The following is a 22002-nucleotide window of genomic DNA, read 5'->3' as shown; positions in this document are numbered from 1 at the left end:
TTCTTTTCCTGAAATACTTTGCCTTTTTTTTTTTTGACTTTCCATATGCAAAAGCCCTTTTAAAATCCATGAGAGTTTGCGGTCTAAAAATAGTTACCGCTGTACATCTCTGCCTCTAGCTCTGCAAAGCACCATTTGCATGGCTCACAAAGAGACTACCAGGAAGAAGAGTGTTTTCTCAGCAGATGTAAAGGCAATGACTTTTTTTTTCACGAATATTATACAAAACATATCCTTTTGTAGCTTTTGGACACAGAAAATAAGATTTTTCTGTTTTCAGGACTCTGCCCTGTTGCTGTAGAAGCCCGCCAGTCCTGTAGGATCTTTTTGCCCATAGCCTAGCATCACTCTTTGGCAGATCACCACTGGAGAAAAGCAATTACATGGGTGAAATATTGCATATGTTTTGGTTGCTGGGAGTTTTTTTCTCAGAAAATACCCATTTGATTTGACTGAAACAATACTTAGAATTTGTGTGAAATCTTAATTGTTTCAGCTATGGAATAAATGAAGAAAAATTCCTATTTCAGTGCTTTGGTTTTGAAGCAATGTGACATCTTGCAATTTGTGCAGTTTTTCCCAGTATTTTCTTTTTAAGGCAAAAACATTAACTGAACATTTTCAGTTTTCAGTTCAACTGAAAAAAAGAGAAACATTTTCATTCAGTGTGTTATTTTGTCTTGTTTTGAAAAATACTTAAAGGTTAGATAATTCCTGGAAGGAGTTTGGCAAACTTGTCATTGGCTCTTTAAGGTTTTGAGACTGTCAAGAACAGAGCAAAGTAATCCATCTATATGAGGAGAAAAATGTCTCCTAATCTCTTTCCTCTGTATAAAAATTACTAGGGCTGTGATACATTCCCAATAGTAAAATTAAAGACTTATTTGTGAGACTGCATGTAAGACCTGGATTTAGACCCTCTAATATATAGGGATATTAAGCAGTTCTCCTTCGCTATTGTCAGCAGCATTTTCTCACAGCTTTCAGCCTAAAAGGGAGAAATTATTTCCAGGCGGTTAAAGCAAAGGCCAGGAGTCATGAGTGAGGGTTTGCCTCCGGGTGCTCTGAGCTTTGCTTCATGGTTTTGGGCAAAACAGCCTGAAAGTAGTGAAAAGGTACAAATAAGTAAGAGGAAGCAGTGTGTGATAAATACAGTAATTATTCTTACCTTGTTGGCCCAGCAGCAAAAAATACTCCAGCAACCTGCGGGAGAATGGGGGTGAAAAAAGCCCTCAAATGTAGAGAGGTGGTCACCTACAGAGACAATGCTCGTGGTGGCTGGAAGTAGCCAAAGCAAAGCGGGATTTGCAGGTAGAGTTAATATCAATGTAATTGAAAAAGTCAGACAAGTTTTCCAGAAGGTTTTGTGTGCCCAAGGCTTGACTCTTTTTCCTGACTATATCGGATGATCTAATAAAAGATATTACTTTTCCCTACAAATCCTGTCTCCTTTATACTTTCAGAGCATTGCATTTCCAAAGAGCCTACCACAGCAGCAGCGTAGATAAAGCAGCCATCAAGGGTGATGACGAACACTTTTTCATGTCTTTTTTTTTTTTTGTCCTTTTTCTTGATGTTCACATTTAACCACTTCTTTGGTTTCCCTTGATGTTCTGGATGTTTTGGTCTGATCTCTGGCCTTGTTCTGCTGTTCAGCTTCAAAGCCTGAAGTTACTTCGGGAAGAGAGAGCCTCGAGCGCGGTTGCCCAGTGTTTGGCACGAGAATCCCTTTGAATTTGCAGCACGGCTTTGCTTTTGCAGCTTGGGGGTGCCAGCTTAGTTTGCAAAACCAGCCTGAGTACAAAAACTTACTGAAACACGTAACTGCAGCAGACCAGGGCTTTATTAATCTGTTTTCTCGATGCTTCCGGGTAAAAACCTGTGAGAATTTGGGGGGTCAGGTTTCTTAGCCTACCTTGGGGAGCAAAAGCTGGTGGAAGTTTTGCAGGGAGCTGCGGTTCAGCCTGGCGAGGCTGAACTCCCCAGTCTCAACTTTGGTTTGCGTTTTGCAAGTCAGTATTTGGCATTTTAGTGACACAAACTGCTGTCCCCCCTCACCAAGGGCTCCTTGGTTTCCCTGTTAGTTATCAGCGGTATAAATGTGTAGAGGGGTTTGCAGGGGAGGTCCCTGCCTGAAGACTTCATGGCTGAAAGGGAGGCCAAGAAGAGGTACCTTTTATTAAGTAGAAGGAAAGTGAGGGAGCACAGACAAAAAAAATAAAAGCCACAGGAGCATGTGGCAGCATCGCTTAAATGAGAGATGCACAGATGCCTTGTTTTATGTCTTTTCTTCTGTTGTTTTGGCAGAGGTGTACATCCCAGGGGCGTATGGAAGGGGCACATTCTTTCTTCTTTCTGGAAGAAATATTTTTGCAAAAGAAAATGAAAAGAAATACAATGGCTTTTGAGGTGCAGTTTAACAGAAGTAAGATGGTTTTCCACTCCACCTGGAAAACACAACTGAGAGGGATTTTAAAAGTAACGGGATATTTGCTATAATTTTTACTCCCTTTCCTGCTTTTGGCAGGCACGTAGGTCAGTTTAGCCAGTCTTTAACACCCTTCTGCTTGTAGTGTCACTTCTGATTTCTGCTGGCTGCTCTCACTACAAATGGGTGCTGGTTTTATTTTACCATCCAGTTACAAACATCCAAATTTGTAGGGCCTTGAGTATCGAGATCAGTTCCTCTTTACTAACGCCCATCTCTCCTTGCCCCTTGCTCTTTTTCCAGCTCATCGCACCCCAACAACTTGTCTTCACAGCCTGTCCATGCAGCTTTCACTGGCTTTCAGCTGACTATTGAAATAAATGAGCGTATGAGCAAAAATAATCCAAGCCATGTTATATTGCACACTTGTCCAAATCTCAGGCAGAGAAAGCATCTCCGTTAATGTTATAAGAAATTCATACTGCCATGTAGTTCGTCAGCAGGTTCCCTATCATTTGTTACATCTTTTTGACAGTCGAGCATCAATTTAGAAATGCCCTGCAATGAACTCGGAGTGAAGCATCGCTCAAGGTCAAGCAAAGGAGGATGCGTTGCAATGCTGAGCCAGTCTTAACTAACAGCTACCAGTCTGAGCGGGGTGCGTGTAGGTGTACACCCTTCCCAATTCTCCTCCCCACTGGAGAGTCAGAAGTAAATGGTCTTGAGTGCTAAGGGATTTGTCTTCTGTTGTGCAAAACACCAGGAGGAACACTAGCCAGTGTCGGCTACAGAGCACAGAATTTCATTAATGAACAGAATAACCAGATTTCTTACTGTCTGCTTATGGGGCTGAGGCCACTGCGGGGAGACACGTGGCCGAGCTGGGGTTGAGGCATCCCTTCTCGCTAGGGCTGTCCAGTGCAGCGGGAGAGGTTGGAGATACACCTTATTTACCTTGGAGATATGCCTCATTTACAGCAAGCCCAAGTATCTCTTCATAGCGCTGTGCTTTGGCAATATGAACAGCCCTGGAGCATGTTACACTGTGGACCATGTTTGGGGGAGGATAAGTGAGAGCCCTCATTTTGACAGATACCAATACAAGTGATTGTGGCCCAATAACATTTATAATAAGCAAAAACCCAGCCCAAACCAATAATAAGAGATGTTCTTGGCATTTGGTAAAAAGTTGGAAAGAATTATTAGAGCCAAAGGTTAAAAAAAAAGAAAAAAAAGAGTGGGTGGTAACTGAGAAACATGAAAAGCATGTTGTTGAATGCCCAAAAGGACTATCTAGGAGGAAAAGTTTCACGCTGGTTACAAAACTAACCAGCTTAGAGGGAAAGCGAAGGAACAGTTCGAATCATAACAAATGGTGTAGAAGGGAAGTTGATGGTGATGAGTAAAAAGCAGAGGTTAGGATCAGTGGAAAATTAATAATTAAAATTAAACCTGGAGCACTCTGTTGAGGAGGCATTCTTTCCCTGGCAAATTAAAGGAGAAATATGGCATCCTAATAACAGTATCAGATGATTATTAGATGGAAATAGTAGATTTTGTCAATAATACGGAACTGCTCATTGAGTATTTCTGTTCTGGTACTTGTGAAGAGTAAAATGATGCAGTCACACCAATCTGATGACGATGGTAAGCAGGTAGAAGTATTTTCTGTTTCCACCGTCACTCTGTGTGTCAGCACACATTCAACAGCGGCTTCAGGTGGGACTGCAACCTCGGCTGTCTGCCGCAACTCCCTCCCAGCGTCGGGACAACTGAAGAGCTTGTTGGTCGGCGCCAGGTTTGCCAGACTTCTTAGAAACCATAAAGAGATGCTGATAGCAGCCCAGGTTGTAAGGCAGAGTGGTTCAAGAGTGGAGTCAGGAGTCCCTCTTTCAGAGACTGGCATCGCCAGGAGAGCTGCAGCACAGGCCACCGGGAGCAGTAACTGCTTGGGCACACCAGCTTTTCATCCCTAAGTGCACATCAGCTTATTGCCAAAAGCATTAGGCAGCTGCTACCAAAGCATGATGTTTTCAAATCATGAGATTTGGACAGCTCATTTCAGGAGCTAAAACAAAAATGAAGGTGGACAAAGAGGACTCTGACGATGATTTTCTTTATGTTTTTGAATATTTGGGATGCTCCAGAAGACTGAAAGATGCAAATACTGTATCATTATTTTTTTTAAAAGGACAAATGAGATGTCCCGGATCGTTGTAGGTTCGTTGGCCTGATACTGAGCCCAGACAAACCGATTGCACAGCTGATGGCGGCTTCAATTAATAGAGTACTAAAAGAGAATAATGGAGTTAGTACCAGGCAACATCTTGCCAAATTATGGTTTTGATGAGGTGAAATGTTTGGTTGACGGAGGGTACCGCAGATACTCAGGGTGTTACAGAACATTATATTACAAAAAGTGATTTTTAAAATGCAAATATGTTTGTATTCAGGAAACTGCCGTGATGCAGTTGAATTTCTGGAGGGATTCTTTGTGAAACTGTTCACAGCCCATGTTTTTAATACTTTCATCGATGAAAGAAAGCATACAATCATTGCTCACAGCTTGCAAGCAGCGCAGAGGTAGCAGTGAGTGAGGAAGATGAGAGGTGACAGACTTGGCCGAACACGGTGCAGCATTACCATGTGTTGAGGCACAGAGAACGTCGCTCTACTTGGTTTCAGCCCCTGGGAAATGGACACTGAGAAAGGCTCTTGGAAGACCTGGTGGCTTTCTGGCCGAGTATTGATGCACAGCGTGGCCAAAAGGGTTGGCAAGGTCTTTGGATGTACAGACACGTAAGTAGGTGTAGGGACTCCGCTTTTAGCTTGAGCCCAGCATCTCGGGAAGGTCAGTGTTGAGCTTAGCAAAGAGAAGACAGAGAAATGACTTCACCACTAACTATAAGTTCCTGGCAGGTGACAGGCATTTTCCGTTTCTTTTCCAAAGATTTTGTAAAACCCAGTTGAAGGAAAACAAAATGCAGACTTGAAATAAGGTGTATGTTTCTGAGGGTGAAATAGCACACACTGTAACCACGAGCCAAGGCTAGAAACTGCATTGCTAGGAGATGACGACTTGAGTTGTACTGTGTTTTACCCGCTGATACTGTGTAGTGCAAAGAGGATTTAGTGTGGGGCAGTTGCTGCGCTGTGTGGCAGGTCAGACTGAGAGATCACACCCCAGCTTTTGTCATCGGCACAGTCGGTGGCCACCACGCCATTCAACTATTTATTAGAAATCAGGATACTCCGCAGAGGAAGCTGTGACAAGCTATGCCGAAGCAGCACTTGTTACAGCGTACAGATGCCTAGAATAACAACGAAGCCTTGTAACTCGGATCAATAAACAACGAAGACCTGCCACCTCTTATGTGTGTCCTGCTTAGTCACCGCCTAGCATCTCAGCAAGACCAGCCTTCCCCAGCACGCTCAGTCAGTCCCCTGCAGCACCTTCTCCTCACCCTTTAGCTCCCGCAAAGATCTCGCCCATCTTCCACTCGCTGCAGGCCAGGTCGCTTTCCCACTTCCAGTGGCACTGGCACTTTCAGAAAGTAAAGGCCATGGAAACTTCTTCTTAGTGGGCAGGAAAATTACTGCCTCCCCGCAGGCTTTCTGCTAAATCATAACAAGCAAGTGTTATTTCAACATTAGTGTCTTTCCCATTGGTTACTGTAGGCACAGATCGCTGTTGGTGTCGTCAGTGGTAGTGGAAACGTGCATAAGCCTGCAGAGAATCCGCTCTGGCGGTTATGATCTTGTTAACTCTCTAGAGACCACATCAAAGTCAAAGAAATACAAAATAAATAAGCTAGCAGGTTTAAATGATTTTTCATCCTCATAGTTGGGAGCCGCAGGCTCTTAAAAAGTTACATTTGCAGCAGGATTTGGAGGAAACGATTCCTCTTATCTCTTGGCAAAGAGAATATTTGCAGAGCTATGAGGGACACAGAAGCAAAACTGAAGCTTTGACTCTCAGCCTTGTGCGATTCTCTTTGTGGCTTCCTTCAGGCTTCGGTTAATATGGCAGCCCAAGAAGCCTGGCTTTGCAAGTAGTATCTGGTGTTTGAAAGGCTGAGGTTATTTGTACCAACAGCAAACTGTGATGTACAGTGGCTTTACAAGTCAAAAGTGCTCAGAGTCCTCCACTCACTGGAATGAGAACAAAATCATACAATTTTGTGCTCGAAACGTTACTGCTTTTGTGAATGTAGAAGTATTTATAAGCTTCAGACAGCTTTTAGTACCTTTGTATTTCTCACCGGCAATGAGAAAGCATTTTATCAGCAGAATACCATCAAAGTAGAGCTGTGCTTCATCTGCTGGGGACACAACAGGTTAAATAGTTTCCTGTTGTCTTCTCGCTTGTGCCCCATCCCTTTGGAAGAACGTAGCTAAATGCATGTCTGGATAGTCTGCGGTGAAATTACTTACTGTGGGTAAAATACCATCCTGCTGTGAGATCAGCTCCTAAAAATTAGAAATTTTTGATGCATTATATTCTGTTCCCTTTCAGGCCCCACGTTGTTCCACATAATTACAGGTAATAGTACCAAGTATGGCTGAGAGCCATCAGGTGATCACCAGGGACTTTTGCTAATAGCGATAACCAGAAAAGCAAGTGCAAATCTCACAGACTGTTTTGAACACAGCTTCAGGGGGACCAAAGAAGTCGAAAGCTTCCAGGTACTGCTGATGCTTTGGCAACTATGTCTTCAGTGAGCTTGCTAAACAAAAAGCGACATGTTTAGAGAGGGCAGGAAAAGGATACTTCACAAGTGTCTCTGATTTCCCAGGTATCACTGAACTCTCCTCCAAGTCCAAGTATCAGGCACCTTTCAGGCACCAGTACGATCACCCATCATAGCCTCTTCATCCTTACTGTCGCCTTGCAGGAGATGCCGGGATCTCACAAGAGATGCTGGTTGCCCGCAGTAATTTCCACCTGGGTGGGAGGTTTTGCTGACTTTGTCACAGGGTTTCTGATGCTGCCCAGGGCAGGGAGCCTTTGAGATCCTTGTGCCTCTTTCTTGGACACCTACTTAATCAGAGAGTAAGCTGTGCATGGGCGTTCCTAGTTTAACCTTCATTTTGGATATGCCAGACAGCGAACACATACAGAGTGTAAGAAAAGAGTCTTGAAATACAATCTTATCCTTCAGCCCATACACATGGAAAATAATAAAAAAAAAAAAAAATCTTTTCTTTTTCCCACATGCGCTTTCCTGTCTATAAAAATGGGGGGGAGCCAAATTGTTTTTTTGCCACAACTTCTTACGAATATCCAGTGTACTAAAACGCTACCTGTGGTTATTTTTGTCCTTTATTCCACATAACAACTTGTATTGAATTTTTTTGATTGCTGCTATACACTAAATACACAGCTTCAATTACAGGAAGGCCACAGAACATGTTGGTGGGACTATTAAGTTTGACTGCCCTTCTGACTTTTTCAGAATTGAAACATTTCTGAAACCACCCGATGATACTTAAAGTGCTTTGTTTCCTACAAAAAAAAGCATCCAGGCTCTCTTGCTCATATAGCAGTGTCACTGTGTGGCAGCTACACTACTTAGAGACGCTGCCCTGGTCTAGCAATAAGCAGTGAAGTCACTGGAGAAATAAAACATGTACAAGTCACTTGAAATGCTAACTTTTGCCTGAAGCATAACCTCTTAACCTCCCATGGCAAGATGTGATATATCAAATGAAACAGGAGTAAATAAATACACTGATGGGTCGTCTTTACGGAGAAGTTGGCGTGGGGTAAAATGACATAGGAATTTATTATTCATATCAGGCACTTTGCATGACTTCTGTATGTGGGCTGCTGGATGGAACACCGCTTAGCCCTTAGTAAAGAGTCTGTTTTGTAGAGAGTGAAGGTGGTTTGCACCCTGTCTGCCTAGACAGGGGAACAGTTGCTGCGCAGTGTGAATGCCCAGGAAAGTGCAAAATACCTGTAAATCCTACCTTGAGACATTCTCCGTGATTTCAGTGCTTGCTTTCAGATTGCCAGCTTAAGGTAAAGCCCAAAACATCACGTTTTTCCAGGTGTAAAGGCTGAATGCCAAGAAATAATTTAAAAAAAAAAAAAAGAAAGAAAGAACACAAGTATTTTTTTCTGGATTTTTAGCTGAAGCTAAGATTATCTCTGAATATTTTACAAAAACAACCCATATGAAATGTGAGTGATAAGGTACCTTAAAAATGATACTTATTTAGTCTTGCACAAATCAGTTTTAATGTTGGGTTAATATCTGTTTAATTCTCCTGTGGTGTTTCAGGCTCAGGAGAAAAGCACTGTATCTCAAAAATACTCCAGAGTTAATCAGGGATGTGGCAGCATCTGCTTAAGAGACACCCATAATTGAATCATCCCTAATTAACCTATCACCTCAGCAGAAGGGAATAGGATGTTGGTACCACTACTGAAATGGATGAGAGTGATGGGAATGGAAAGGGGGAGGGAGAGGATGAGGGCAAGAGAAAGAAAGCAATTTGCCTAACACCTAGTTTTATAACAAATTTGGGAGGAGGGAGGGAAAAGGAATTAAAGTATATGAATCATTAAATCTGTTCGGTATAGTTAATCAGACTGTAGTTTCAAAAACATTTGAGCATATTTACATGTTAATCAGTGCATGATTTAAGTCCAGGAAGTGTTTTCTCCTTTGTATGGTTTGGGCTGCTTATAGTATTTACAGATTTTTTTCTTATTATCATTACTGCTGACCTAATTTGTATTTGTAATAATTATAATTTCAAACTAGGAAAAAAAACCTTTGAAAATAGTGGGCTGAAAATAAAAGCGGTATCAGAGATCTCAACATAGGAAATACAACATCCATCGTATATTTATTGAATGAAATATCTGCACAAATCAAAATGAGTAGTATTTCCTATTTGAAATAAATCTCACAGACGTACAAAACAGATCCTGAGGAACACTGCTTGATTTAATATTGTTGTTCTATTTTGTGCTAGATAGCTAATATACAGTAATTGCAATTTGTTTTATGCAGTGCCCTGCCAGACTGTTTTAGATTATCTGAAGACTGTGCTTCAGCATCACAACCAGCTTATGGTACCACAGCCAACAGACCATCCGACTGAGGTAGTATACAGTGAAGACAACCTATATCTCTTTATGTTTGACAATTCATTGAAAACATGTAGGCAAATAAATCAGTAGGGGCTGGAAGAATATATTTAGTAGTAAAAGTATGTAAAATCTATTATTAAACTGTCATTCTTAGGTACAGTAATCCCCCAAATGGAGGAGATTCATCACTAGTATAATCTAGGATGACTTTACTGAGCAGCACGTAACTCCCTCCATCGGCACCAGCTGCGCTTGCCTTGCTTTGGGCAATTTTTCTCTCACCTTTCCTCAGAAACCTCGTTTTTGTGGGTAGAACTTAGGCTAGGGCTAGCCTGGTGAGAACTGCAGCTGAGCGATTGACAGCGGCCACCCTGGCAGCTGCTGGTGCGCAGGGGCTGCAGCCCGTGCGGGGGGAGTACCAGCGTGTCGTGTGTGTGGACGCGGGCAGGCATGCTACACAGGTAGTCTAGCTCTAATGCAGCCCTGAGATGGTTAACACTAAAATATACGTTTCCTTCATTTTGCAGACAGACCCAAATATAGACTTCTGCAAGGCTTTGGAGTGCTCTTGCTTTTCAGAAAGCATCCCAAACAAAATGTTGAGTGTTGACAATTTTATACTTGATACAGAGTTTGGGGATTTTTGTAATTATGTTCTGTTTGAAAGTGCTGCAGTGAAAAGGCAGGAAATTTCGTGTCTTCCCCTTCTCTAGAAAATAGATGTATAGATTTATCTATCAGCTCTAGTGTAACTCACGTGAATTTTGCTCCAATGTGTTTCTATCCAGGCTTGTAAAAATGCCTCAAATGAAGTGGTTTTGTTGAGACTATTCTAGTTTAGACTGTCTGTATTTGAGGCTCTTGCTATGCATGCTTTTGTGTATGTAGTGTATACGTGTCGCTACCCCTTATTCATGGAAACAAACTGAGGAGAGGGAAGACTTAGGTCAAGTCTGACCTCCCTTTGCACATCAATGATATGTAGTGCAAACCTCACGTAGTCCAACTTAGTGTAGTTTCAGTGAAGATGCTTTGCAGCCGTTCAGGGTGCGCATCACTGCTCCTCCATTCAGTTTTTTCCTGTGCGAATTGATATATACATATATAAATCTATATTTATATATATCATTAGCTGTTATCACTGAAATATATTCCAAGGATTCATTTCACTTTTTTTAATGCTCTTTGGCATAAGTAAAATTTTCAAGCACCGTAAAAACTGAGGCTGTTCTGTAATGTCCCACATGGAATAACTTGTCGCGATGTGACAGAATTTTTTATTCAATTAAACAACATAGATGCTAATCTTTTATTCATAAGCTTAATCATGTACAAATACAAGCATGAATGCATTTGTACTTTGGTTCTTCCTTCAGGGTCTGCTTATTTCATTTCTGGAAGGTTTTCTGTTTGTTTTAGTGTAATGACTGCTGGACACACCAAACTGCATCATATATTTACCGAGAATCTTTTGCCCAGAAGTGCTTTACTTTCAGAGGAAGTAATGAAAGTATATCTGTAGCAGGAACCCAGCAATTGTTTAACAGGGTAGCATAACACTATATCATGCCTTTGGAGAAGAATGAGGAAAAATATCCTAAATTTCAGAGGGAATAGGAGAGAAGTAAAATAAAATTGGGGCTGAGGAAATTACGCAAAATTTATTGCCTTCTCCTCAGTTAATAGTAATGTGAGCTCTCATGAAATTTAGATGTTGGGCCTTTCTGCACCCTATTTCCATCAGTGCAATACATTTAAGCACAGAGGTGGCTTCTAGGATAGCTTGCTACTTAGCAAAGCCACATATAAGCATCCGTCCCTAACGCACATGAGCAAGCCTGGAGCCTTACACTGTGCCATTACAGGCTTGCATTGCATTGCTCCTGCCTACCGGGACTTAAAAGCAAGGCAGTGCCTACAGAGTTAGCTGCAGCTTGTACTTTGCACTGGTATCAGTAAGAAAGGTCCTTGCTTCGCTACATGGCAAAAATTAAAGCAGCTTCTTGTATCGTGACTGGAGGGGGAGGAATTGACCCTGGCCCTTTTGCAGTGGTGGGAGGAGACAAGCGAAGTGCAAAGAGAAAGTCTCGAGTGGTAACAAGAGTTGGACTATAGGTCTTTCTCTTAGGGATTACAAGCTCGGATTTACAAACTACAGGGGGAATGAAGAGTTGAGATGTTTTGGGGGGAGGGGAGGGGTCCCTCAGACAGACAAACCCCATCTCTTCCTTTATATTTTGGCTTCCTTTGCAGAGTGTTGGATTTGCCTGTAGCTGTCTTTGCCAGCAGTTTGCACCAAAGCGAACAAGTAGCGGAGTGTCACATAAGCTCAGCTCCCAGTGATGCTACCCCCCCCGGGAGGTGGTGGTACCCTAAATCATACAGAATCTCTCATGACCCCCTCATCATGGTCTTCACTGAATTCAACCTTCCATATATTTATCAAACTTGCAAAAAAATTAAAAGCAAATACCTGAGGAAAAACTTCAAAGATGCTCCCACGCTGTCTCCCAGGATGCTATAATAAATATATGAAAGGAGGCAAGGGTAGTCCTTAAAAACAGATTTTTCAGATACCAAAGATCTGGAAGCGAGGAGGAGAACTTTGCAACAATTGCCCACAAGTGCAGCATGCGGCTGATTGCCTCTGTTGAGCATCAGACCCGTGTTTCTGTAGTTCGCTGTGAGCTCCTATCTAAGCTGGAGGCTATACGAAGATTTTACTAATTGGGCCTCCAGATTTATGTGTTTTAATAAAGAGGTGTAGCTGTAAAAGTGAATGAGTCTCTAGGATGGTGTGGTTTGGTTTTTTGTGTACTTCAGTTATTTCAGGTATATTAACAGTACCATCTTATGTCAATCGCATAATCCTGAACTATGGCATTTTATGGGCAACAAGAATTAAATGCGATTTAGGTACAATTGACTAAAGAGGGCTTATAAATGTGTGTGGAGTACAGGAATGCCCATAATTAGTCCCACAGCATTCATTTAATGTGAGAATATTGAAGCACACAAATTACGAAGGTTAAAAGCAAAATTTCTTTCCAGCTGACATGGTAGCATTTCTGTAAAGCTATAATTTGAGTTAATACAGCATTCATTAATAATAATGAAGCTTTTAGTTTTCATAGTTCCTTTATTTATTTTCTTTACATTTTTCACAGTAACATAACTGCTGTCAAGTTTCGGGTGTGTTCTACAGAAGTAATAAATTTATTATAAAAATAGACCAAAAGAGTCACCTCTGAAGTAAACTGTCAGCTGCGATGAAGTGATCCATTTGATCACACTCTTCAAAGACCCTTTTCATGCATTTTAACAGATTAAGAAGAAAGGTTATACTTAAATAGTATACCCCGTCACTGATTCTTAACTCTTTTTAACCTGCTTGTTAAAGTGGAAGTTATCAATAGCCACCTCTCAAAACGTATTCCTTGTACCTCACCAAATTCAAGTTCTAGAAAACGGAAATGTAATTTTAAAAGTATTCATTCTCAGTAAGAGCAATTACGCGTTCACTTGAGGATGTGTTTCACCATCAGTATCACGGCTAGTTGAAAAGAGTATTTTTTATTGCAACTGACATCTTTGCTTACTTGCCTTGTGAAATAAGCAACGGAAATATTTCACTTTTTCAGGGGAGCAAACAGTTGCTGAACAACTACCCTGTCTACATCACTAGTAAACAGTGGGATGAGGCTGTAAATTCTTCCAAGAAAGATGGACGACGGCTCCTTCGCTATCTCATCAGATTTGTTTTCACAACCGATGAGCTTAAGTACTCATGCGGCCTTGGAAAAAGGAAAAGGTCAGTGCAGTCAGGAGAGACAGGTCCTGAAAGACGTCCTCTGGATCCAGTAAAAGTAACATGTCTCAGAGGTACTGCATCTTTTCGCTCAGTGTCCACCATATGTGATCTCATTTCACCACATTGGCTCTGGCTCAGTAGAAGCATTTGGCTGGCAGTTGCAGAACTAGAAGGGGTTTCACAGGCAGGTGACAAGCAGCCAGAAACACTCCGCTTTTTTTTTTTTTTTTTTATACATACATATATATATGTATGTATGTATTATATATGTGGTTGGGGTTTTTTTGAATGGGAAAAAACAGGACTGCTTATTTAAGAGAGGAGACAAATGCAATGGCACGTGACACTGATATACTTGAAACAACAAAGAAGGAAAATCAGACAATCCTGATTACACTCTTTTATAATAAAATAAAAGGGCATTCTTTAATACTGATATACAGCAAAATTAACCAAAGGAATATTTATAGCCTAATGTGCAGTAAGCATATGACGCTCAAGGCCACAGTGCATCATTGGAGTTAAAAGCTAAGAGTTTCAGAATAGGTTTGAACATTTTGTAGGGCCAAGAACATCTACAGATTAATTACATACAAAATGTATACAAATGCTGTGTCAAGGATTGAACTTCTTTTTCAAAGTACTGATGCAACATTGACTGAAAAAGTTAGGGAACAACTTTCCCCCATGTTTAGCCTGAAAAAGAGGGGGAGTTTTGCAAGCATTTCACAATGTCAGAGAGTGAGGATGTTGGACAATACAGAGAAGGGGTCCAGACTGAGAAGAATTATCTGTTGTGGCAGTTCATACTTTGGTTTCCTAAAATTGTTCAAAAGGCCCAGTACTGGGCTTTATAACGAAAAATACAAAACAGGACGTTAAAAACATGTTTGTAGTATCAGCATCTGCATTTTTATAAATGCATATGCTTATGATTTCTTTAATTAACTCATAGTTAACTTTATAGTATTTTGTGAGCACATACACGAAATTTTGGTTGAACTGACTTCAAGAATATTTTACTACTCAATGCAGTGTAGGAAGCTATATTTTGGTCAGTCACTGATAAAAGTATCTTTAGTCATCCAACTGGAGTCTGAAGTGGTTATATACATCAGATGGAGCCTTGTCCCATCTAGGGTAGAAAAGTCCAACAAGGCCAAGTAGATAAGACCTGTAGTTGGGGTACATTGATGTAACCAGGTAATTAACTCAAATTTTACATACAGCCAAATTAGGCAAAGCGGCTCTTTTTTTACTACAAAGGAATCTGTTAACCTGTTCTATGCTACTCTGTCAGACATTATACTTTATCAGAGCTTAATAGAAGGGCAAGTCAGTTGCACACCGTGCTGCACAGAGCTCTGGAGCAAGATTCAGGGTCCCAGAAGTTCTCCTGGAAACTGAAGGCTGAATACAAATGCATTAACCATTTACTAAATGACTTTAAATTTCACCTAATAATTTATGCACAAGCAGAGTGTTAATACTCTTTTCTTCCCCTTTCTTCCCCCTGCCTCCCACCAAGACTAACAGTAAATCCACATGTAAATGGACTTTTGCTTATGGCCACTCTCCTTTCTGGGGTCCTGGACATACAGAACATGTGGAGCGTGCCTTGGGAGAAAGAGAAAGGCCGATTTCCTTAATTTGCAGAAGCTTGAAAAGGAAGCCAAAACATTCAGTATCTAAGGACCATTTAAGAAAGCAGAATAGACAGCTCTCCCTTTGGGCTTTTGTGCGTGGGTGGGAACGTGACAACTTTCTCCAGTGCCACGAGTTGGTCCCTGGCTCCTACCTGTTTGCAAGCCAAGGTAACAAGTGTCTGACTAATTCTCAGCACGTCCAATTATGCCTTCCCACCATAGCAGGAAGTACAAACTGCTTCTCTGTCTGCACTCAGAGTAGTTTAAACATCTATAAACATTTTTAATATATTCCTACACCTGACTAATGTCTGGAACCAGCTTTAAAACAGCCTGGCATGCTTAAATTACAGCATTACTCCTTTACGTGGTAACAATTTCTCTGAGAAAAACACCAGTCTGTGGAGCCCCACAGTTATGAACAGTTATGAACATAACTGGGTAGGAATTACAGTTGCCTGTGTGGATTTCCAGGGAAATGAATTTAAAACCGATAGCTATCACTTTTGCAGACACGCTGCTGGAGGAGCTATGCAAAAATCACGTCCTAATTGTCCAACAGATGAGATACCTTGCAGGCACGGGAAGTCAGTAAAAGCACAGCATTCCCTGGTCTCGAGATGTGGTGACAGTAATGAAGTTACCTTACGCCACTTATTGTGCTGTTGGCTTGTCAACAGTAGAAAATAGAATTTAAAAATATCCTGGGACATGCAATACTGCATGAGGAAATAACTAATGTTACAGAATAAATAAGAAGCTCGGTTTCCATATGAGGTACAGTGTATCTAATATATCTAATAAGGTGCCCTCACATTTAAAATCGTATTTGGATGTTTCAAAGTCCAAATACACCTCTTTGAGCTATGTCTAGCAGTTAAAACTCCAGAATTGGTAAGGCACCTTCTGCAAGTTTAGCATATTGCATGTCAGAGAATCTGAAAAAGAAATTATAAAAAATGCAATCATCACATACAAATACCTGTATGTGGAAGCAGCAGCTACTTAAATAGCCAAATTACATGCAGTACAATTCATTTTCTCCTGCATTGAAAACTATTGCAAGGCTTCCCAAATTAGCCCTCTAATCTCATTTAGCTATTTCTAAGGCCAGTTTAGTCTCTGAAAAATAGGTGTCAGATTCAGGAAGATGGAAGGAGCAGGACTTAAAATGAAAGATATTCCAAACAGAAAGGAGCACCAAACGGAGATAATGGTAGTGACATTTTCAAGCAGGTTGTGGGCTCCTGCAGCCTGCAGGTGTTGAAGCAGCCAGCAGAGGGCGATCGTAAAGATCCACCAGAGTAAGCGCCTTGAGGTACAAACACACAACAGGTTTCAAATGAAATACATCCCCGTTCATGTTAACTTTCACATGTATGGCACATGCTGAATCACGGTCGTCACTTCGAATTAGTTCTTTTTATTTCCACAAGAAGGGATTTTATCTCCAGGTCCCATGCGTCACATAATTATCTCAGAAATAACAACATACACTGCATGTGGAGAAACACACTGGTACAGAAATAAAATGGGTCCAAGTGGCATTATCATGGCATCCCCCATAAGGCTTTACTTCTGCTTAAGTAGAGCAGTAATGCCCCCTTTCTTATTTCCCATGAGCTTTTGACACCTGGGCGATAATGGATGCTGCAAAGACAAGTTGTTTTTTATCCTTGCATGTTTTCCTGCAGAGTTCATTAGGATGCATTGTACTTCCAACCCAGACTGGTGGATGCCATCCGAAGAGCAAATAAACAAGGTATTCAGCGACGCAGTAGGACATGCTCGTCAAGGGCGTGCGGTGGGGACTTTCCTTCACAATGGGAACTCATATTACGAAGGGACTGACCATCCAGGATCACAGGATGAAGTCTTCAATAGAGGTATGCAAGACGGATCTGGCGATTGATGGCAGTAAGAAGAACCTCATAAAACAGTAGCAACCACTTAATTTAGGAGAGACTATTTGTTAAACACACTTACCCTGCTGTCATTTAAGAATCCAAAGCATGTTTGAACACATACTGCATACATTTCAGCTTCTCCATCCTACCATGTCCCAGTTAACAGAAAGAAAACCATTTCAAGACCTGCTCTATGGAACTTCTTAGTGCCTATTATTTGCAAATCCTTCATAGCACCCTCAAAGGGAAATTGCAGTTCATTTCATCTAGTTCTAGAGGAAAGGTCGTTTAAAAACTGTAAAAATGTCAAAAGAAACAGCAGCTACTGTCTCGTCTGCCTATTGATAACAAGCCCAGGTCTGGACCTAGAACAGCTGGGTACTATTTGCTTTCCCGGAGTAGGAGATATAAGAACAAGTCTGCACGCTTATAACAAAAAAGAAGTGGTCTCCCATTTCCTAACAGAAAATAACATAATTATCAATGCTACCTTAAAATACCACACAAGATGGAAAATTCAGGGACTTCCTTTAGCCAACTCTGCCAGGAAATTAAGCTTCCCAGGTAAAACAGCAGTGCTCGTCAACAGCAGAATCCTTCAAAGACCCAGAACAATAACAGGCACTTCTAATAGATAAAAATTGCTTTGTATATCAGATAGACACTATATTTATCTAGATTTCTAGGGGATTAGGGTTGATCATGACAGTTTTCATTAAAACAAGATTGCAAAAAACAAATTGCCATTTCAGAAGACAAGTTTTGCTTTGTCTGTTCCAATTCTGCAGCCATATTATATAGCTTTAGAGGCTTTAAATTGCCTTTTCTTGGTTTTGCTTTCATTTGTGGTTTATATCCGTTCCTTGAAATAGATGAGGCAATGTGCTAGTCTTAACAGTCAGGTGTTCAGTGTTGCATTCAGGGAGGGGTCGGGTAAGAAGAGCCTAGTTTAACCTTCTGTTGTAAGTAAACGCGGGGTCCAGACTAACTAAGAGCTGCAAGGAAAGAGCTGTGCTAGAGCAGAATTCACAGCGGTGCACAACACCGGAAGCAGATACCAACTTTAAAAAAGTAAAAATGTCAGTCCACTGAAAACCTTTAATTTTAAAGGCTTAGGAGTCCGTCGTCCCTCCAAATCGGTGCACTCCAGAACTACGCAATGCCAAAGAAACGATACCCTTTCCTTTCCACGTCAGGGTGTTTCCATCTCCTTGCCCTCGTCCAGTCGCTCAGGCCAGTGCTGGCATCCTTCACAGCCTGAAGCAGCTCTCCTTGAGGCAACGCTTCCCCGCTGGCAGGTGCAGGGGACTGGTTTTCGGAAAGAAAGTTCACTTTGCTTTTGACCATCCTTAGTGCTACCTCATCAGCGTTGACTCTCCTGAAGGCGCATCTCGTGCTCCCCACCTTGTGCAAGCCACGAGAGAAGCTACTAATTGCTCCTTTTACCCTTCTCCTCTCCTTCCCCACCATCTCCCCGCGCGCCGGGCAGGGCAGGAGGCACCAGCCCCTTCCTCAGAGATCAGGAAGGGCCCTCCGGGGTGCAGCGCTCCTCTAGCTCCGGCCGGCCGGCGGACCAAGGACCGAGGTGGTCTTTTGAGGTCAGCTCCCCCATGATAGCTCCTTCCCGCCTCCTCTCCGCCCGCGGTGGTGACGGGTCCCTCACGGCCGGCCCGCGGGGCGCCTCGGGACACGGGCTGCGCTGCCGCGGACGGGGGCCTCGCTCGGCCAGGACGCGCTTTTGGCCCCCCAACGTCCAGTACCTCTTGGTTCGTTTCATTCTGGGTGATTTTTAGGAGGGGTTGAAAGGCACTCGCTTGCCCCAGAGTAACATTTCTTTTCTGAAAGCGAATGAGCAGTTTAGTCACACTAGACCTCACCAGGCCGGGGGGGTTGGGACAGCATCCCTCACCACAGGCGGGAGGTGACTTTCTCTGAGCAGTCGGCGGTGCACGGTGCCTCAGGAGGAGAAGCTCGGTGTATAGAAATGTCAAGGTACAGATATCCTATAGTAGCTTTTCAGTGTTGAACTTACACTTTTTTTTAAAAAGAACTATAATAGAAGATGTTACATTGCTCAGATGGTGTAAGTCTTGCTGGTCTGTATGTTTAATGTGGTGACACTTGCCAGAACTACTTGGTAAAACATGTCAGAACGTGTGAGTCAACATTATACTGTAAATTTGTCCACGGCAATATGTATCATGCTGTATTTTTGTAAACATTGTGATGGTTTCCTTTCAAATGTTTAATCGTATGAGGTTAAAAATAGGAACACTTCATTTTTAACAGTCACAGAACAGAATTACTGGACTGGACAGACCTCTCTTACTTAATAACCTAAAGATTTGCTGAAATAACTAGTAAGCCTAGCTTTATTTTTAGTGTAAAAAGTGTAGCCAGCGTCCTGGAACCACTCACAATCCTCTCTGCTCTCATACTGTGCAAAATAACCAAATGTATAGTTTCATCCTGAAAGCCACTTTGGCACTAGAAATGGCTTTGCAGGTTTGGACCTTTCTTTACGAACAAAATTTTGCCCTCAGTTGCTTGCGTGCACTGGCCAGTGACATGAATCGTAGTCACAGACAGGCATTAGCAGACACCAGCTCATTTTTTTTGTTCGTGTTTGGTTTTAAAATAATGGAGTACAACAACTTTTATCGGTTGTCTCTTTTTATTTGCTATCATGGCCACTTGACTCCTGACCCATCCATTTCATTTAAAAAAAACCCAAACCTTTCACAACAGCTTATTCCGATTAATTTTTTTGTGAAGCATTATAAATTCATACACACTGAAGTGTCTAAATATCCACAAGATGTTAGGTATAATAGTACGGGACCTGAAATAATAGATAGCGCATAAGCCCTTGCAGAGCGAGATATCCATATTTAAGCAGCGTGCTTTGTAAGTCAGCACATCCCTTCCCAGCTCTGGATGTAGACAGCAGGCTTGCGACAGAAGGAAACCGCTATCTATCATGTCACTCCAGAAAGTCCCAGGAGGATAGAGATTCTTGTCTTATCCTTCCATACTCTTTAATCTTACTGTCATTTATGTATCTGCCTTCTCTCAAACTCTGTGTAGCAGTACCGCACGCCCATCTGTGCCAACATGCCTTCGCTATATTTTCTATGACAAATATTTGTGGAGAAACTGTGATTAAAAAACCATTAATCCTGATATTTTTATTGTTATGGTGTAGTTAATTCTATGAATACTTTCTAATGATGATTGTACTGTGTAGAGTAAGTACAGGTTAGGGATAGACCTTTACCAGATATTGTACAAAAAAAAAGTGCATAGTGTAATATAGACTAGTAAGGTTTTTGTGACAATTTCTATAGGATGTGTGAATTGTTTTCTATGTGGAAATACACATTTCTTTTAAAGAATATAAAATCTTAGAGAATTTTTTAAACAGTCAATATTTTTTAATTATAAAGACATTTGTTACCTACAGTTTACTATTTCAGGTGTTAATTCTAATTTGAATATTGGTTTTATTACTACATACCTCCAGTTCCATTTGTTCTGTTGCATAAAAATGCACAATAAAAGTTAGTCTCTGGTTAACCTGTCTCCCTGTCTCTATAGGTGGTGTTGTGTCAGTGTGACAGCCATCACAACTGGTTCTCGCTATAAATATATATTAAAAGTTTTAGACTTGAATTTCTATAAAAGGTTAGAGGGCTGTCTTTTGCATGAAATGCTTGTTTGGTATGAAGCACCGGCAAGCGCAGTGAAAGCTTGTGAAGAATTCAACTATGAATATAATATAAGTCATTTTCACCTCAGAATATAACCACATATATTTATGCGCTGGTTAGATAGAAAGACCGCTCAGAGAAGGTACCCATCTGCAATCTTAAGGCCTGGATTTTCAAGCAGTGGAGTTTAAATCCCATTTTAATTCAGAATTCAGTGATGGCTGAATGTCTCCTGTTCTCTTAAACGCTTTAGAAAATCCCGACTCCAAATAATTTGTAGAGCAATTACAGTGACAAACATTCACCACGGCAAACCCCTTCTGCTGGGCTGTGAAGCAAGACAGGCCTCACCTCAGGCTGCTGTCATCCATTAGAAATGGCTGCCAAATATTTTCATTATAAAACAATGCTTTTGGGTGCCTGTAACATTGTAAAACTAACTGGGGTTGGGCTGGTATTTTCTAGATCAGGGGCTTCAGCCTGCTGGGGTTTTTTGTGAAAATCATCTGTAGTGAAACCTGCACCAAAATAATTTCAGGTGATTCTGAGAAATGTAGGTAAAAAAACCTGTGCTAATCCCTCTGAAAAAAAAAAATCATAATTAACTTCTCTTTGGAAAGCTCTGACTTGCCAGGCATTTGGGCAATGACTTGAAATGTCAGAGGGTAGATCCAGAAGCCAGAGTGAACGGGGATGGGGAAGCTGATGGAGTGACGGGGCAGGACATGCAGGAAACTGGCTGGGAAAGCTGGCAGGGAAGGAGAGCATGTAGGTACGGAACCAGAAGCAGCAACTGGGTTTTTGAAGCTTGGAAAGATCCCCAGAGAGTTAGGTCTAACAGCAGAGTCTGTAAGAAGCTGATAAGCATAAGAGGTAGCAACTGGGGCTGGACAGGCAGAGAGAAGGGGTAAGGAAGAGGTCCTGGGATGGGGGAGAACCAGGCCTGGGAAATAACTGAAGGGTAACAGGCAGCTCAGCTGCCTGTAATTCAGTAATGTTGCATTTTATCACTCTTCCACTAAATACCTGTTAGACATACTGGGAAGGCAATAGTTAAACCATGCTGCTGCTCTGCCACAGTGCTGGTCCCTTCAGGCTGGCAGTTATGCCTCTGCTCAAGTACTAAGATGTCCCTGAAGGGGACCTTTAAGGTCAAAGTCAGCCATTGCACCTCATGTGTATGAAGGAATTTAGTTTTTTACCACATTTGCTTAGAACAAGGTCATGTGCAAGCTCACATTATAAAAGTCTTTGTAATCTTAATTTTATTAAGACTACTCAAGTTGCAAAATCTAGCCCTCAGGAGTTCAGGTAGCCAGGAATTGCTGTTTTCTCTGCCACATTCCCTCTACTGAGGCACCTCTGTGACTGGAGCTAGTGGAAGGCGGAGTGTCA

General features: G+C 41.7%; 1 protein-coding gene across 2 annotated transcripts in view; it reads left to right on the top strand.

The window, feature by feature from the left end:
* The window catches only part of BEND4 (BEN domain containing 4), a 29740-nt gene extending 12638 nt beyond the window's left edge, over nucleotides 1-17102 (top strand). Inside the window, exons 3-5 of one of the 2 annotated variants that reach the window (XM_075025069.1) lie at nucleotides 9454-9545; nucleotides 13175-13415; nucleotides 16685-17102. In XM_075025069.1, the coding sequence (XP_074881170.1) occupies nucleotides 9454-9545; nucleotides 13175-13415; nucleotides 16685-16902 (551 nt within the window). In that variant the 3' untranslated portion in view covers nucleotides 16903-17102. Of the gene's footprint in view, nucleotides 1-9453; nucleotides 9546-13174; nucleotides 14134-16684 lie in introns of those variants that run through there. The other variant, XM_075025062.1, reaches the window with a different exon arrangement.
* The last annotated feature ends 4900 nt before the right edge of the window (nucleotides 17103-22002 follow it).

Source organism: Buteo buteo, chromosome 1 (assembly GCF_964188355.1).
Source record: "Buteo buteo chromosome 1, bButBut1.hap1.1, whole genome shotgun sequence".
Lineage (NCBI taxonomy): Eukaryota > Metazoa > Chordata > Aves > Accipitriformes > Accipitridae > Buteo > Buteo buteo.
The sequence above is the reverse complement of the archived record's forward strand: the minus strand, read 5'-3'. Positions and strand labels throughout refer to the sequence as shown.